Source organism: Podarcis raffonei, chromosome 11 (assembly GCF_027172205.1).
Source record: "Podarcis raffonei isolate rPodRaf1 chromosome 11, rPodRaf1.pri, whole genome shotgun sequence".
In the NCBI taxonomy this organism is placed as follows: domain Eukaryota; kingdom Metazoa; phylum Chordata; class Lepidosauria; order Squamata; family Lacertidae; genus Podarcis; species Podarcis raffonei.
In genome coordinates, this window is record NC_070612.1 from 8,933,915 (window position 1) to 8,952,117 (window position 18,203).

The 18,203-nt window shown below is 46.7% G+C and overlaps 1 protein-coding gene across 1 annotated transcript in view; it reads right to left on the minus strand.

Moving 5' to 3' along the window:
• The window catches only part of LOXHD1 (lipoxygenase homology PLAT domains 1), a 197,999-nt gene that overhangs the window by 17,525 nt on the left and 162,271 nt on the right, over positions 1 to 18,203 (minus strand). The window contains exons 33-36 of the mRNA XM_053407585.1: positions 15,697 to 15,882; positions 13,239 to 13,366; positions 9,877 to 9,994; positions 2,178 to 2,355 (exon numbers count right to left, since the gene is read on the minus strand). Coding sequence (XP_053263560.1) covers positions 2,178 to 2,355; positions 9,877 to 9,994; positions 13,239 to 13,366; positions 15,697 to 15,882 — 610 coding nt within the window. The remainder of the gene's footprint in view (positions 1 to 2,177; positions 2,356 to 9,876; positions 9,995 to 13,238; positions 13,367 to 15,696; positions 15,883 to 18,203) is intronic.

The window sequence follows — 18,203 nt, forward strand, 5'->3', positions numbered from 1 at the left end:
CCACAGAGCCTAGGACTTGCCGATCAGAAGGCCAGCAGTTCGAAACCCCACAATGGGGTGAGCTCCCGTTACTCGGTCCCTGCTCCTGCCAACCTAGCAGTTCGAAAGCACGTCAAAGTGCAAGTAGATAAATAGGTACTGCTCCGGCGGGAAGGTAAACGCCGTTTCTGTGCGCTGCTCTGGTTCGCCAGAAGCAGCTTAGTCATGCTGGCCACGTGACCCGGAAGCTGTACGCCGGCTCCCTCGGCCAGTAAAGCGAGATGAGCGCTGCAACCCCAGAGTCGGCCATGACTGGACCTAATGCTCAGGGTTCCCTTTACCTTTACCTTATCCAGATGTTTAGACAGTTGAGGCAATCTTAATCTATTTTAGTATTTTAACTTTTATATATTTTAAAGCAGGGTTTTGAACCCACCTCCTGAATTTCCTTTTTTATGTTTTGTAAATGAGTTTGAGGTTCCATACAATCATGTGGCATATAAATTTTATGAAATCTATAAATCATACTAAATCAAGATCTCTGAAGTCCATTCTGGAGTAATGTGGAGTAAGGTCTTTAGCTGGCTGCCCCTGTTCTGCGGAACAGCATCCCTATTGACACACGATTACGACAAGTGCTCACTATCTCCACTTCCGGAAACAACTGAAGACATGCTTGTTCTGACAAGCTTTCCCAGCTGAACAAATAGGTCGCTGCCATGGCATTGCTTATTATCTGCCGTTCTTTCCCCTGTTGCTTTTAACTGCGTTTTTAGCAGTTTTTTATTGCATTCTGTACATTGCCTTAGACCTTCGCGGAAGGAGATAAATAAAACAAAGAGCCAGGAGCTGCTGTGGAATCCTCCTGGAGGCTGGCAAAGCAAAGGACTGTTTTGGGTTACAGTACACCTGCAAAACGTCCCCAAACCCTGCACAGAATATGACAGCTCATCTCTCGTGCTGCTGTGATGACATACGAATCAGGTTATTGTCCCTGTGCTGGGAGATGCCGCAGCCGAACTAGTTCCAAACCTGCATGTGCCTCTGTCGGATGTACCATTATACTGACTAATCTGATCAAAAACAAGCACACCTCATTCATTCCCTAATTTGTTTCCCCCCACTGGCTGTCTCAGCTCATAACAAAATAGAACTCACTGTTGTTAAAAACTATCACCCTTCATTTCCTGGAAAAGAGAAGATGGATGTGCTCGTGTTGACATCTGAAGCTCTCTTCTTTGGGAGCCAGAGTGCTCATTCTCTCTCTCTCTCTCTCTCTCTCTCTCTCTCTCTCTCTCACACACACACACACACACACACACACACAATGGAGAAGGTTTGTCAGAGTACGAAAAAGGTAAGGTAAGGCAAAGGCAAAAGCCCCCTGGACGGTTAAGTCCAGTCAAAGGTGTCTTTGGGGTGTGGCGCTCACCTCGCTTTTCAGACCGAGGGAGCTGGTGTTTGTCCACAGACAACTTTCCAGGTGCCATGCGGCCAGCAGGAATAAACCGCTTCTGGCACAATGGAACACCGTGATGAGTGCCAGAGTGCACGAAAATGCCATTTACATTCCTGACACAATGGTACCTATTTATCTACTTGCACTGGTGTGCTTTCGAACTGCTAGGTTGGCAGGAGCTGGGACAGAGCAACAAGAGCTCACCCCATTGTGTGGATTCGAACCGCTGACCTTCTGATCGGCAAATCCAAGAGGCTCAGTGGTTTAGACCACAGTGTCACCCATGTCCTTTCTAAGTATGAAACAATCAGGAATCAAGGAGATCATGTGTGCTTGATGTTCAGCTTGTTTAGATAATAATTCACAAGTTCTTTGATAATACCCCCTGCCTCTTTTATAAGTAAATATCTATCAGTTCCTCACACTACACATTCTCCAAGACTTCTGAGGGATTTCATGGGTAGCCAAAAAGAGCATCAATCTGGGTAGGAATATTTCCTAAAGAGATCCATGCATCTGTCAACTGATACCAAATATTTCCAAAAGCAAAATGCTAAGCAAAACTTAAAGGTTCCTCTTCTCTGGCAGAACATCTAAGGATGTCAAAGGAGTTTCAATAAACCTACTAAAATTTCCTTAAGAAACCCCCTTAGTGGGTTAGTGACAGTAGTGATTCTATCACAGCAGGGAAAACTCACTGGTTTCTTGTAGAACTGGATGCAACAAATGTTAAACGTACCTCCAACGTCACTGGTTTTAACCTGAATTGTATATTCAGTATAATCCATCATCTGCTCATCATCGATTACGGCCGGAATCTCCCATTCCAGGGTGAGATTGTCTCCCCACTGTGTGGAGAGCCATTCATTGTATGTAAACACAGTTACCTCTTGAGTGGTCAGATTCTTCATGGTAATCTAGGGGGGAACCAAACCAAAGGAAAGCATTCAGTCTGAATTAGGACCCTTTGGATAGCCCTAAAAGAAAGCTTCGGCAACACCCTCTGGGGAATTTTTGCTCTTGGGGTGTGGGGTGGGGCAGAGTTATGGACACCAGCATCACTGATGCTCACCAGTACAAGTGGTGTGGTAGGGTTAGGGGCACACAGTTGCAATGGTGGGACTATTTATATGAATAACCATAGTTTAGAGGTCCCGGGTCCTAAGGAAGTCAGACTATCCTCCACCAGGGCCAGGGCCTTTTCAATGATGGCTCCGACCTGATGGAATGCTCTGTCCCATGAGACTAGGGCCCTTCAGGATTTAACCTCCTTCCGTTGGGCCTGTAAGACAGCTATTCCTCCTGGCCTTTAATTTGAATTCAGCCTGATCTTTTATTTCCCTTCCCTTCCTTCCCCCTCCCCTTTTATGAAAATCACCCACTCTGAGACCCCACAGCTAATTCTCCCCTGGCCTCCTCGCTGGCCCAAGTAGGACCAATTCATCCAGCTAGCCCTGGGGATTATCTAATGCTTAAGGTAAAGGTAAAGGGAGCCCTGACTATTAGGTCCAGTCGTGGCCGACTCTGGGGTTGCGGCGCTCATCTCGCTTTATTGGCCGAGGGAGCCAGCGTACAGCTTCCAGGTCATGTGACCAGCATGACTAAGCTGCTTCTGGTGAACCAGAGCAGCGCACGGAAATGCCGTTTACCTTTCCGCCGGAGCGGTACCTATTTATCTACTTGCACTTTGACGTACTTTTGAACTGCTAGGTTGGCAGGAGCAGGGACTGAGCAACGGGAGCTCACCCCATTGCGGGGATTCGAACCGCCAACCTTCTGATCGGCAAGTCCTAGGCTCTGTGGTTTAACCCACAGCGCCACCCGCGTCCCTTCTAATGCTTATTTCCCCTAAATTGATTTTTGAATTTTGAATGTTATTGTTATTCATGTTTTTATACTGTATTTTATGCTGCTTTTATAATTAAGTGTTTTAAATTTGTTGTTAGCCGCCCTGAGCCCGGTTTTTGAACCGGGAAAGGCGGGGTATAAATAAAAATTTATTATTATTATTAGCCAACCATCTGGTGCTTTTCAGTGTGTATGGTCCTGACCTCGCCACTCCACTCCACCCCTGCCCTGTTCAGGTAAGCAGTAGTGATGCTGGTGGCAGGAGGATGGGCTCCACCCCTCCACAAGTACCACTGCTGCATCCAAAGGAGCAGTTCACCTATAGGAGTCTCACATGACCTAATCATTAGGTCAGCTGGTTCAGGGGAAAAGCATGTGAACATAAGAACATAAGGCTGCTGGATCACACCAATGGCCCACCTAGTCCAGCATCCTGTTCTCACAGGGGCCAAACAGATGCCTGCGAGAAACCCATGAGCAGGATCAGAGCGTATAAACGCTCTCTCCTCCTGCGGTTTCCAACAGCTGGTATTCAGAAGCACCGCTGCCCAAACTGTGGAGGAAGCACATAGCCATCAGGCTTTGAGCTGTGGTAATCATAATAAAAAATTATAAATTTTATTTATACCCCGCCCTCCCCAGCCAAGACTGGGCTCACGGCGGTTAACACCAGGTATAAAACAATGGATTAAAATACAACTTAAAAACAAGATTAAAATACAACATTAAAATGCAGCCTCATTTCTATAGAAACTCAAATCAAAAACTTTGGGGGGATGAAAACGTCAAATCTACACCAAGGCCAACTATCCAGACTGGTCCTACGTGGGCCAGAAAAAAAGCCAGGGAAGTCCCTAAATAGGAGTTCCATCACAGAAGGAGAAAGGAAAAAGGATAGAGGGGAAGGGGATCAAGTTGATTCCAAGCCAAAGGACAGGCGGAACAACTCTGTCTTACAGGCCCTGTGGAAAGAAATCAGATCCTGCAGGGCCCTGGTCTCATGAGACAGAGCGTTCCACCAGGCTTGAGCCAGAGTTGAAAAGGCCCTGGCTCTGGTTGAGGCTAACCTCTAGGGTGTTGCTATTTATGGACCTTAAGGTCCTCCGCCTACTCCCTCTCCTTCCAACCCCACCTTCCCCTTTGCCATTCCCCCATACCTGACCAAACCCCTCTCCCTTTCTACCTGATCCACCCTGTCACCTATCCTACCCCCTCCATTAATCAGCTTGTCTGGGCATGCCAGCCGTTCCTCATGCTGAAGCTGGTGTGGTCACCGATAACTGCAGAGCGTGACGACACCTTACATTTTTATGTATATAGGAAGATATGAATGACTTTCTTTTGGGGAAGCTATCAGGCCAAGCAAAGGTTCCCGCTTTCGGTGCTGGATAGAAGTTTCAGTCCGGAGACGCAGGATATATATATATCTGTTCTGAAGTCTTTTGCTCCATAGCTGGCAAGTATATAAATTCAATAAACATAAATAATATAAACATAAGTACGGAGGCGGGCTTGTGAACTATTGTAATTTCTTCCTATTGCAAACTGTGATACTTCTCCAATGACAGACTCCTAATTGAAACAACCCATTCATTTTTTAATTGGCAACTCTGATCTGCTGTTTACAATTGGTGGGAGGGTGGAGATTTTGTCGGTTTTTTGAGACAGGAAAACTCGGAGTATCATGCCTGAGTTTCCATGTAGCAACAAATGGTTAATTAACGAGGTTGATGGCTTCATTTGCCTTCTCATCTTGTCTGCTTAGCACTGACAGTGCACCATCTGTCTGACTTTCCAGCTCTGCCCCCACAAGTCCTCCCGTCTGCTCGTTCTCCTATAAACACGCCACCGACAGAAATTCAAGGGAGCTCAGATTCGTCCTCACACCAGCCTGACACCGCATTTGAAACCTACGAAGATGCATTTGCGAGTGTGTTACTCATCAGTGCTTTGGAGGGAGGTGAGAGGGCATCTGCATGCGCTGGAAGAGAAGCAGTGGAATAAATCTACATTCAGCACCAAATTCCACAGTGCGAAGGACGGAATTCTCCTGCAGCCTCTATAAATGTTGCAGAGCACGGCAATGTACACAGATCAGCTTAATTTGCTCTGGAACATAGAAATATATTGGATAGCTTATTCTGCTTCCAACACGGACCTGTAATTGCGTGTTCCTGACCCCCCCCCCAGGTGGAAATAATGACACATGGCATAATTATTAAGGTTAATGGGCTAAAAAAAGGCCACAACTTTATTGGTTACAGGTGATGAGCGGTATTGGCTTAGGCATTGGTCCTAACTGACTATATCTGACTCCAGCCCTTCTGCTTGATGTCTGGGAAGGGTTAACCACCAGTAGGGAGAGTCCTGCTGATGCACATCAACTAGGAGCTTCCCCAGGGTCACTGGTAGGGGGCGTGCCTTAGGCCCTCACCTCCCTAAGCTTCGGATAGGGCCACACCCCCTGGAATCTTTTAACTGACTACCCTTCAATATGCGGGGCAGGTAATGGCGCTACCTCCCCCCTTCCATCTACAGAACCATACCAATGCCTAACCTTTGAAGGTGACCTGGAAACTACAATTAATCCAGAATGTGGCAGCTAGACTGGGTGACTGGGAGTGGCTGCTGAGACCATATAACACCGGTCCTGAAAGACCTACATTGGCTCCCAGTACGTTTCCGAGCACAATTCAAAGTGTTGGTGCTGACCTTTAAAGCCCTAAATGGCCTCGGTCCAGTATACCTGAAGGAGCATCTCCACCCCCATCGTTCACTGAGGTCCAGCTCCGAGGGTCTTCTGCTGGTTCCCTCCCTGTGAGAAGTGAGGTTCCAGAGAACCAAGCAGAGGACCTTCTGGGTAGTGGCGCCTTCCCTGTGGAACGGCCTCCCATCATATGTCAAGGAAATAAACAACTGTCTGACTTCTAGACGACATCTGAAGGCAGTCCTGTTTAGGGAAGTTTTTAATGTTTGACATTTTGTTGTGCTTTTAATTTTCTGTTGGGAGCCACCCAGAGTGGCTGGGGAAACCCAGCCAGATGGGTGGGGTATAAATATATTATTATTATTATTATTATTATTATTATTATTATTATTATTATTATTATTATTTACCTTGCTCTCTTCCTCTATCTAGACCAGCCTTTCTCAACCTGTGGGTCCCCAGATGTTGTTGAACTACAACTCCCATCAGTCTAGCTGCCGCATTATGGATTAGTTGCAGTTTCTGGGTCGCCTTCAAAGGTAGCCCCATGTAGAGTGCATTGCAATAGTCCAAGGTAAGTGAAGGATGTAGCTTCAGCTCTCCAATTTGGAGAGCACAGGTTTGCAGGCAGTCCCCCATCGGGAGTTGACATGGTTGGGCATCTGCCAAGTTCAGGAGGACCTCACTGGTTCTGGAGTGATTTTTGAGAACTTGAAAATGGCTTCCATCATAAAAATGGCTGCCTCCTTTGGTACACATGAGCAGCTGAGCATCTACAGATAAGCACTTTTAATACAGAGTGGGCGGCTCATTGCTTCAGCAGCTGTTTTATTTGAGAGGTGCAGTGCTAAATATCACCCACAAAGCAAAGGCAGTGACTGAAGCAGACTCACTAAAAATATAAAGTCACTGCACGCCATTCCATGCAGCCCTATTTTTAATCATCCCGCGGGGAAGTTTAATAGAATCATAGAACTGCAAAGTTGGACGTGACCCAAAGGGTCACCTAGTCCCAGCTCTTGCGATGCAGGAATCACAGCTAGATTTCAACGACCGGCTTTATTTATTTTTAACTTACTGCCTTGCGAAAAAACAGCAACCCCAAAGATGATTTATTCAAAGGTTTAAAAGGCACCCCAGACCATTTGAGCGGGTGGAGGGGATGAGGAAATCAGAAATAAACAGTACAATGCTATTCGTGTCTAATCAGACGTTAAGCCATGTGAGTCCAATCCAACCAACTCCCATGTAAACGTGCTGAACCACCAGCAAAAGAATTTGGAGGAAGAAAGTCAGGTTGGGGAGATTTCACGAAACAATTTCTCCTCAACTTACAGAATCAATTTTGCCAAATTTTGGTCAGAGCGCTGCTTCTGCCCAACCTTGTGTGGCTTCCCCATCACCTTCCACATCTCTCACACCTTTGTCCAGTTAAAATCCTTGCTGCCTCCCAGTCCCATTCCTTTTGCTTTCAGCGTGGTTCCCTATGAAAGGCTGCAAAGCGTGATCATTGGAGGAAGGCTTTGTAGCAATTCTAGAAGCATGTGTTTTCTTTCCCCTTATCTCTCTCTTATGCTAGGGTTGCCATAAGTCTGACAAATCTCGAACATGTCCTCTTTTGGGATGCCCGATGTTGGGATATTCCATTCCATCTTAAGGCATGATTATTGTGTGTCACATGTCTGTTTACACTCCAGCACAGTATGCTGGGAATTTCTGTTTGTGTATAGCCTTTGCTTTTGCTTTCTTGCTTTGGACACGAAGGAGATCAGACATGTTTTCCTTTTGTCCGGGGGGATTTTTACAATTTTAAGCAAATGTGGGGGGGTGGTGGAGGGGGGTGTTGGACGGATTGGGCTTGGCAGCAGTAGCAGGGTGAGTGGGCAATCACCCCCAAAATGCTCAACAACTTATTTTTGTCTGAATTTTTACCTCTGGAAATACGGCAACCCTATTTATGCCCATCTAGCTGCAATGAGCATAAGACACAAAACGAAGACGTACAAATATCAAAAGTGAGAAATAAATACCGTACACATCCCACCTGAAGAATCTTAATTTTTCGTACAGCTGTGTGACTCAATTATATGGGGTGGGGGTGGGAAGCAGAGATGGAAGCAAAGGGAATTTTAAATATTTGGCACATCCAAGAAGGGGGAGGGAGCGATACATTTTGTAACTATTATTTAAAAAGATGCTTTGGCAAAATAAATATCTGAAATGCCCCCTTCAACAATCGCGTGGATCCAAGCCAGGCTTAGCCACCCCCCACTCATGGATGTGCAACATTCTCTCCAAAAGCATCCATGGCAGCTACAATTTCTCCTTGGGGCCTCCTACCACAAAAGAGGATTTGAAATGTATTGCAGGTGCAATGGCTCAAAGCCAATGTGCTCTCCTAATAAAGTCGAACAGCAGAGAGTCCGCTTGGGTAAAATTATAGGTTGCTCTCGGCTTTCCTTACAGATCTCCCATGTCTCCGTTTCTAGCAAGATAAGAAGTTGAAGGGCTGGAGGAAACATTAATGAAAAACGCGACCTTGCCAAGCAGACTTTCCTTATTACCATCCCTCGAAAACCTTGGGATGTAAATAATGAGAGATTGAAGCCCTCTAAGGAAGGAACAAAACATTTGAAACGAAGCATTTACGGTGTTGGACTGTGTGCTGAAGCTGTATTTGGGAACGCTGTTTCCCATCCCCGGGGAGATGACGTTTCGGGCTGGGAGCAAGCCCTTCCCACGCACATAGGGTGGAATACCCCCTGCGCCATTGGTTGGTCCTTGGCCGCGTCAACCCAAGGCTGTCCAATCCGGATGGTCCAGGGGCGTGGCATGGGCTATTTAAACTGCCCACGGCCAAGGACATGTTCCTTTTCTCCTTGCTCAGGCAGTTGTCCCCCCCCCCCCCAGGTTAGGCTCTTTATCTCCTGACCTTGCTATGGACCTCGGTTGGTCGCCTGTTGAAGGGACCTAGTAGGAATTTTTTCCACTTCGCAAATTGGCATTGCCCATTTGGTTTTTTGCCTACCTCGTAGCAATTCGTCACAACTTTGTAAGGTTTGGCGGTTAGGCATTGGAGTATTAGGTTGAAGGTGAGGGGAGATAGTGGCCATCACCTATCCCTCCTATTTCAAGGGTATTCCGTTAAAGGAATCTGAAGGGCGTGGTCTCTGTCCGAAGCCCCAGACAGGGGGCCAGGGCCATGGCACGACCCCTAGCAGTGACCCTGGGGGAGTTCCTAGTTGATGTGCATCAGCAGGGCTCCCCCTACCGGTGCTTAACCGTTCGAAGACTCCTGCAGATTGGCAGGAGTCAGATATACAGTCATACCTCAGGTTGAAGTAGCTTCATGTTAAGTATTTTCAGGTTGCGCTCTGCGGCGACCCAGAAGTAACAGAGCACGTTACTTCTGGGTTTCGCTGCTCGCACATGCACAGACGCTCAAAATGATGTCACACACATGCACAGAAACGGCAAAACACGACCCGCGCATGCGCAGACACGCCGCTGCGTCTTACATTTACTTCAGGATGCGAACAGGGCTCCGGAACGGATCCCATTCGTATCCAGAGGTACCACTGTAGTCGTGTGGTTTCCAATGCCTAAGCCAATACCACTCACATTCTGTAACCAACAAAGTTGTGGCCTTTTTAGCCCATTGACCTAAAATACTGTTTCATGTGTCTTTATTCCACTTCCTGGGAGGGTTTTGGACCTTGCCACGCCACAGACGGTAGCTTTGACGGTAGCACGTCTTAGGTAACTCCAGGTAGATCTAGAAAAGAAACCAAAGTCCCTTCTCCAAAATGGAGTCACTCCATGAAAAGAATTCACACGGACCATCCCCACAAGCAGTGGAGGAGTTCAAGAACTCTGTTGCTACCTGTTCGAGAAACCAATCTGGGCGACACCCTTCTCCATCCGTCCGTATCCTCATCTTCCTGAGTGGTGCGATGTCGGGAATCTCCATGATGAAGGTGTCCTTTTGGCCAATCTCAAATCTGGAGGAATGAGAAATTGGCTCAGAATTAGGTCAGCTTCATACATGAAAGAGCCCCTGGCCACTGGTTGGAAGAAAGAGTAGGATCTTCCAGGTTGCAGGGAGAGTGCTGTTGCACTCATACCCCACTTGTGGGCTTCCCTGGGGGATCGGGTTGGCCACTGCAAGGAAAGGATGCTGGTCTCACGCTCTGTCTTTTGACTTGGTGGTCCTTGCATGAATTGGCCTTGGGGCGGATGGGAGACAGAGGATGGATTTGGCCCATCCCCCCTGTTAAGTGGCCATGGCTGATTTAAGAGTCTGCTTTGTGGACTCTGCTTGTCGCGAGTGAGATTCATGGCAAGATGGTATCCTGGCGCAACTCCATTCCAGAGCATACTTTGCCGAGCAGAAGACGTCTCTTTCCACAAGGGTCAAATCAATCCTGTCACAGGGTAGACTTGGGGGTGAATCCAAGTACCACTTGGAACACTTCTTTTCTATCTGATGTTTTCCTTTTTGTCCATTTAGTCAGGGAAAGTGCCAGGTAGCACTAAAGAGAGTGGCTGCTTACATATCGCATAAACGCACAAACATGAAATTCATGTATGCTAATGAATGAAATTTCCTAACATTTAAATGGAAACCATATCTCACTATAGTTGGGATCAGGCGGTCTGCGTCACCTGTGTGTCCAGTCTGCTTGGCAGCTTCAAGGCCTGCTTGCAGACTTCCAGCAGACGTCTGGCCTGATCCAGCAGCTCTCTTCAGATGTCCTTAAGGCCCCCTGCTTTCCCTTCCAATGGTTCATTGAACCAAACTTGGACTCAACAGCTCTTCAGACAGAGGACTGTACTTTATAAAGTACTACTGTGTATGCCTGTCCCTTCTCCAGGAAGTGAGCAAAGATGGCTGGTGTTTGATAAGGCTTGGGGAATTGCTTGAGGGAGGGTTGTATAGACACAGAGTGGGCTGCGACCGCAGCAGTGTTCTTCAACCTTAGGGCCCCAGATGTTACTGGGCGACAACTTCCACCATCCTCAGCCAACTTAGCCAATGTTCAGGGATGATGGGAACTGTAATCCAATGACACCTGGGGCCAGGGATGGAGGAAGGGGGGTGCAGTGGATGCGGGTCGCCCTGGGTGTCACCACTAAGGGGGGTGAAAAAATGCCTGGTGGCACTCACTGTGGTGGCCTGGGCACCCGCAGGCTCTGTGCTGCCCCAAATGGTCCACCCGCTGTCTCCCCCCCCAGCTGTAGGGCGGCTGAGTGGGAGGAGGCATGCGGAGTTCTTGGAGGTCCTGCGGAGCATCCTGCCCCAGCTTGCCCCACCCCCGCGGTTGGCTGGGCATGCCCCTGGGCTCAGGACACACGTGCCGCCCCAGGAGCCCGATTGGCTTACTCCACCACTGTCTGGGATTCCAAGGTTGAAGGGGTGAGGTCCTCATTCCTGCCTGCCTGAAATCTCATCCCATTCCAACCCATGTAACGAATCCTTATCTGGACTTTGCATGTGCCACCGCTGTCAGTAGGAGAGCACACACGTTTAACATGCTGAAGAAGAAGAAGAGTTTGGATTTGATATCCCGCTTTATCACTACCCAAAGGAGTCTCAAAGCGGCTAACATTCTCCTTTCCCTTCCTCCCCCACAACAAACACTCTGGGAGGTGAGTGGGGCTGAGAGACTTCAGAGAAGTGTGACTAAGGTCACCCAGCAGCTGCAAGTGGAGGAGCAGGGAAGCAAACCCGGTTCACCAGATTACAAGTCCACCGCTCTTAGCCACTACACCACACTGGCTGAAGGACCCTAGCTAACTCTCAGGCATTTCCAGGTAGAAGGTTCTTGCAACAGATGGTGGACCTCTTCCTGGGTGAGACACCGGACAGCCACTGCCAGTCATCGCAGACAATAATGGGCTGGCTGGGCCACTGGCTTGATCCAGGTTCGCATTCACGCTGAACAGTTCTGCTATCGCGCTGCTCCTGCAAGCAACACATTTAAAGATCCTGCTCATAACTGTTTGTTGGATTCTTAACCTCCCTGTTGCTCCACAGGACAGATTAAATTACACAGAGGCTATTGCCCTGGAGAGATGAACTAGATGGCAAGAGAGCTCTTTGAGAACGCTTAATTTATATGCACGCGGGGACATAAATCTGAATCAAACACTAACAAGAGGAAAAAGGGGTGAAGACAGAGCAGATAAATGGCCTGGCACACTGCCCTCTCCTGGATATGGGCTCATCTCTCAGGAGGAACTCATTGGCTGTTCCTGCCCTCATGTCCACTTATCAATTTTTGCATGGCCAGGAGCAATTTTGCAGCTTAAAGCTAATGTAAATTAAATTGCCTTATTAGTTTAAAGACGTGCTTGTTTTTATTTATTAAATTCTATTATGTATTGAATTATTTCTGTTGCATAAATCACCTTGGGTTATTACTTAAAGAAAGGCTTCAAGTCTTAGGGTAACTACAATTTGCTGTCCCAATTATCCTCGCATGGCAATTTTCTGGGATTGTTTCCAGGCCTCTGTGCATTTTGCAATTCCATGGAACTGCAGAAAATCCACCCAAATCTCAGCTTGCCTTTTTTGCTTTTGCTTTTTTAAAATTTTTACAGCAGTTAGGAGAAAAACACGTTTCTAGTCCTGGCAAACTGCCATCTCCATTAGGAAGCAGGCCTGAGATCCTGGAGAGCCATTGCAAACCAGTGCAGACAGCAACCTGCTCAATGGGAACTTCCTATACTCCCTGTTATATTGTTTAGATTTTCTGATAGGGAAAATCAGATAGAGAGATCAGGTCCACCAACAGCAGGATACACATGTACCAGGCCCTGAGCAAGCAGGGACCCTGGACTTTTAATTTTCATTTTTTTAAAAAGTCAATTAGAGATGTATAAAGAAAGTTTGAAAGCAAAATGTGGAAGCACCTTTCTAAGGCAAATTGGGCAGATACAGAGATGTTGTTGTTGCTAATGATGCTTAGGAAATGCTGATTGAATATATGTCTATGAGCAGCAGTTCTTGGCAGTAGATTGCAGGGAGTAGAGGGCAGGGGCCTCAGTCTACAGGTACAGGACCAGGAAATCCCATTGGCAGCCGTATGAGAGATCATGATTTGCCCAGGGATAAACTAGGCATTTTCTCAAGCCAAGTCCAACACAATGAACCCACAAAGACCAAACGACCCTCCAGGGGCTCAAGAATGGACTCTGCTATTGGGAGCTCTGGAACAAGGAATTTGGCAAAGTCCTGCTTACCTAACTCCGTTTTTCTCCAGCTGCATCTCTTCAGAGCATCCATTAGATCCAAAGAGCACGATAAAAATACCAGCATCCGTACCGGCATGTGAGACATCGCCAGTCACAACGGTCACTTCATAGAGAATCTGGAAAGAGATGAAGGACTTGTGATTTTAATTTCTGTAATTAAAATAATAATAATAATATTTTTTTTAAAAAAATACTTATTGTAAAAAAACCCACCAAAGAGCAAGCCACAATTGTAAAAAATAGAATGGGCTGTGGGTGTGTCATTGGCTCCTTAGGCTATTCATGGAACAAGGCTGGCTTTATGGGCAGAAGGAACTTCCAGGTAAATGAAGGGATTAGGGTAAAAAATGGAATTAATTCCACATTAAAGAGAGGGCAAATGTCTTGGAATCGGTTGTCCTATTGCGCACCCCCTCCCAAAAATGAACAATTAATTGGTGGAGCTCCCTGCCATGAGTGATATGGAGAAAGTCTGTAGCTTGAGCAGTTTAGGGGGATAGGTCCATCGATGGCCATTGGCCATGGTAACTTCTTCCCTAGAAATTGACCAATTCAAGGGGCCCTTCTGAGCACATTCATACCTAGGGCCCATGTTTTTAATAGCATGGCCCTGGTTTTCACAGTAATGTCTTAATTTAGAGTACGATCCATCACATTCGAAATGGAAGGCTACAATTATTAAACTACAAGTCATTATATGTGTTGGGGCACCTCCAGAAGTGTTGTGGGGTTTTTTGCTGTGCATTTTCCAACATGTTATTGACAGAATAAAAACACAATAGTGATGTATTTATCCTGGACCATCTACACATTAGTTGTTCTGCGGTGTTTCCTGTCATGGGCCAGGAATCAGATTCACCTGCTGCGCAGCAGCCTGAACGAGCAGACGGCAAAGTGACTCCACCTGCTGCTGATCAGCCTTCTTGTTCCTGATGAGAACCAGTTGGCTCCAGCTTTCTTAAGCAGGGTTTCCAGCCTCAGTCGGTTGCTGGAAACAACATTTGTCATTCCTGGGCAGACCTTGCTGCTTCTTGCGACCATGAACCCTTGGCTTTCTTGACTCCCGGATCATCTGACTATGTGCTCTATGTGGGGCTGCCTTTGAAGGTGACCTGGAAACTACAACTAATCCAGAATGTGGCAGCTAGACTGGTGACTGGGAGCAGCCGCCGAGACCACATAACACTGATCTTGAAAGATCTACACTGGCTCCCAGTACGTTTCTGAGCACAATTCAAAGTGTTGGTGCTGACCTTTAAAGCCCTAAACAGCCTTGGTCCTGTATGCCTGAAGGAGTGTCTTCACCCCCATCATTCTGCCCAGACACTGAGGTCCAACTCTGAGGGCCTTCTGGCGGTTCCCTTGCTGCAAGAAGCCAAGTTACAGAGAACCAGGCACAGGGCCTTCTTGGTAATGGCACCCGCCCTGTGAAACGCCCTCCCACCAGATGTCAAAGAGAAAAACAACTACAGTGGTACCTCAGGTTAAGTACTTAATTCATTCCGGAGGTCTGTTCTTAACCTGAAACTGTTCTTAACCTGAAGCACCACTTTAGCTAATGGGGCCTCCTGCTGCCGTTGCACCACCGGAGCACGATTTCTGTTCTCATCTTGAGGCAAAGTTCTTAACCTGAAGCACTATTTCTGGGTTAGTGTAACCTGAAGCGTATGTAACCTGAGGTACCACTGTACCAGACTTTTAGAAGACATCTGAAGGCAGCCCTGTTTAGGGAAGCTTTTAATGTTTAATAGCTTATTGTATTTTAATATTTTGTTGGAAGCCGCCCAGAGTGGCTTGGGAAACCCAGCCAGATGGGCGGGGTATAATTATTATTATTATTATTATTATTATTATTATTATTATTATTATGTGACCTGAGACCCTCCTGGCCTTAGGACTGCACTGAACCTTATATACGGACTCTACCTCCAGGCAAGAACTCACCTGAGATTTGGCTGGTCGGCTGACTTCTCCCTTGACTCAGCTGGCAGCACAGGATTACGACATTTCCCTAATGTTACTTTATTAATGGAATCTGGAGGAGGACTACTGTTCTATAGCGCAACCAACGCAGGACTTACACACCCCAAGACATTTGTGGTGTGAAAAGTTACAGAATCAGGAAGTTACAGGACAGGCACCTATTGTAAATGAAGCAGCGTGCCCACCATGAAACTTTTGCAGACATGAACAGTGTTGGAAACAAGATCATATATAGCTGCCCTGATACCATCATGGGTACAAATAATCATGAATTCACAATAAAAAAAGAATTCTGCAGAACAAAAAGAGTTCCTTTGGTGGTCCACCAAAGCCACAAGTAATTTTCAAGTGGTCTGGCAAAGGCAGGAGAATTTGAGAACCACTGGTTCCCTCCCAGAAAAAAGAGTTGTATTTGCTTCAGAAATGGCCGGTGAGAGGTATAAGGCAAGGTGATATGACTGACCTTCAGGCCAACGTTGACACAGTCTGCATCCAGGATGTTGTAGACCCGCGAGGTAAGTCCATCTCCCATGTCTCTGGCCAGCCAGCACTTGCAGACAAAGGTATACATGACACCTTTGGTGGGCACAATGATGGTTATTTCTTCCAAGAGCCAGGAGCTTTCTGGTGTGGCACCATCATGACCCACCTAGTGGAGCCGGAAAGGAAGAAATCACTGTTGGTCAACATGAAAGCTTGGGCAATGATGGAGAGAATGGCACCACAACACTATGTAAAGGTAAAGGTAAAGGGACCCCTGACCATTAGGTCTAATCGTGGCCAACTCTGGGGTTGCGGCGCTCATCTTATTTTATTGGCCGAGGAAGCCAGCGTACAGCTTCTGGGTCATGTGGCCAGCATGACTAAGCCACTTCTGGCGAACCAGAGCAGCGCACGGAAACGCCGTTTACCTTCCCGCCTATTTATCTACTTGCACTTTGACGTGCTTTGAACTGCTAGGTTGGCAGGAGCTGGGACCAAACAATGGGAGCTCATCCCATCGTGGGGATTCGAACCACCAACCTTCTGATTGGCAAGTCCTAGGCTCTGTGGTTTAACCAACAGCATCACCCGCTTCCTATTTTTTTTATTTCATTTCATTTCACTTTTAATTTGTATACCGCCTTTCTACTCAAGGCGATTTACACAATTAAATTAACTCTCAAAACATCGGCAAATAATAAACAGATAATAAATAAATAGAAATTCACTCTTAGCAATTGCAATAAATAATAATAAAAACACACAACTTATAAAATGATTTTTAAATACTTTTATTTATCAGTTGAAAATGGGTGTGGCACAAGGAATTTTTTATTCTGAAAATTTGACCCAGTGAAAAAGGGTTCCAGAACCGCAGCCCCACTGTGTGTTAGCCACCTGGGTGGGGGGTGGGCAGGGGCTGAAGGAGACACACTGGAGGAACACAACCCACAGGTGCAAACCACAGCACTTGGCCTGTGCGTGCCTCAGTTCCCCCAACCTCAGGAATCACTGCTGTACTTTATTTCATAAAATTTATTGTATTTTTCCATGTATAACACGCTCCCATGTATAAGAGGCCCCTTATTTTTGGGGACTCCAAATTAAGAAAATGGGGAGAGATTGCCCAGAATTGTTGTTCGGCTTTTTGGGGGAGGATTGCCCAGACTTGTTGAGCTTTTTTTAGGGGGGATTGCCAAAAATCGCTCACCCGCATAACCTGCTCTGCCACTCGCACACTTCGCAATATTCACTTATCGTCTGTCCCCTTGCTGGCAGATGCCGCCAATCGCCCGCCCAACTCATGCACCAACAGCCAATCAACACCAGCCCTTGCCGCAGCCACCAATAACACGCCCAATAGCTGATGACAATCTCAGGCTCGCGGGAGCAGCCAATCACACGTCCCTCCTATGCACTATCTGTGTAGAAGACGACCCCATATTTTTAAACTAATTTTTAAAAATAAAATAACCTCGTCTTATACATGGTAAAGTACGGTATATGCTACAATGCCACATAACCACTGGGCTGCTTTGTAAACTTCTATTTATTTAATACATTTATGTGCCACTTAATTACTTTCATTTCTCAGCAGGGCCTATAAAAACAATCCACGGGAAATGGGGAAAACAGAACAATAAGAAATGGACACTACAAGTGAAAGTGAGGGCGATGGAAATGGAAAGACGGTCATGTTCACAAGTAGCACGAAAAGCGGGAGGTGGGGAATATGTTTGTGGAACAGGGAATCTGGAAGCAAAAGGAGGCAGCTTAAAATGTTTGCGGAAAACCTGCGAGCAGCATTGGTTTAGGTCTACCGACCAGCTCTTTGATCCGCGAGGGACAGAGTGAAGAACATCTTTCTATAGCTCTGTGGCGCTTCACAACCATTCCCTGAACTCGCACGACCCTACTTAGCTCGGAGAGATGCGAATCCTCTCAGCCGGCGCTGTCTGAACTGTCTGACAAACTGCTAACAGTTTAGACTTCTCTCCAAGAATCTTGCCGCATGTCACTGCTAAATTACTTAAGAGATTAATCTCGGGCACATTCTTATCAGCATAATTATGTATCCCAATCACTTCAAGGGAGCTTCTCCCAGTCAATCAGCCCTAATGAACAATCTGCTCACGAAAACACTGGAAAGCCTGACAGTTCATCATGTTCAAAGCAAAAGTTGTTCCTTATTAGCAGAGGCGTCCAAACCCTTTTGGCTTCTCTGCTTCAAGTGGGGAAATTAGTTCCCAGTCCACCCTCCATGCGATAAGACATTCCATCTGAAATGGCCGATCGCTTGTATATCTCCTCCCACTACACACACAAATTTACACGAAACAACTGATAACTTTATCTAACTGTTTCAGCCATCCCTCCCATTTAGGGGCATTACCACCAGGCTAAAGGCTGCATAGCTACAGAAAATTACATCTAATCGCCTTGGAAACTGAGCGATTGACAGGGAGACTGGCAGGTGCTCACAATGGG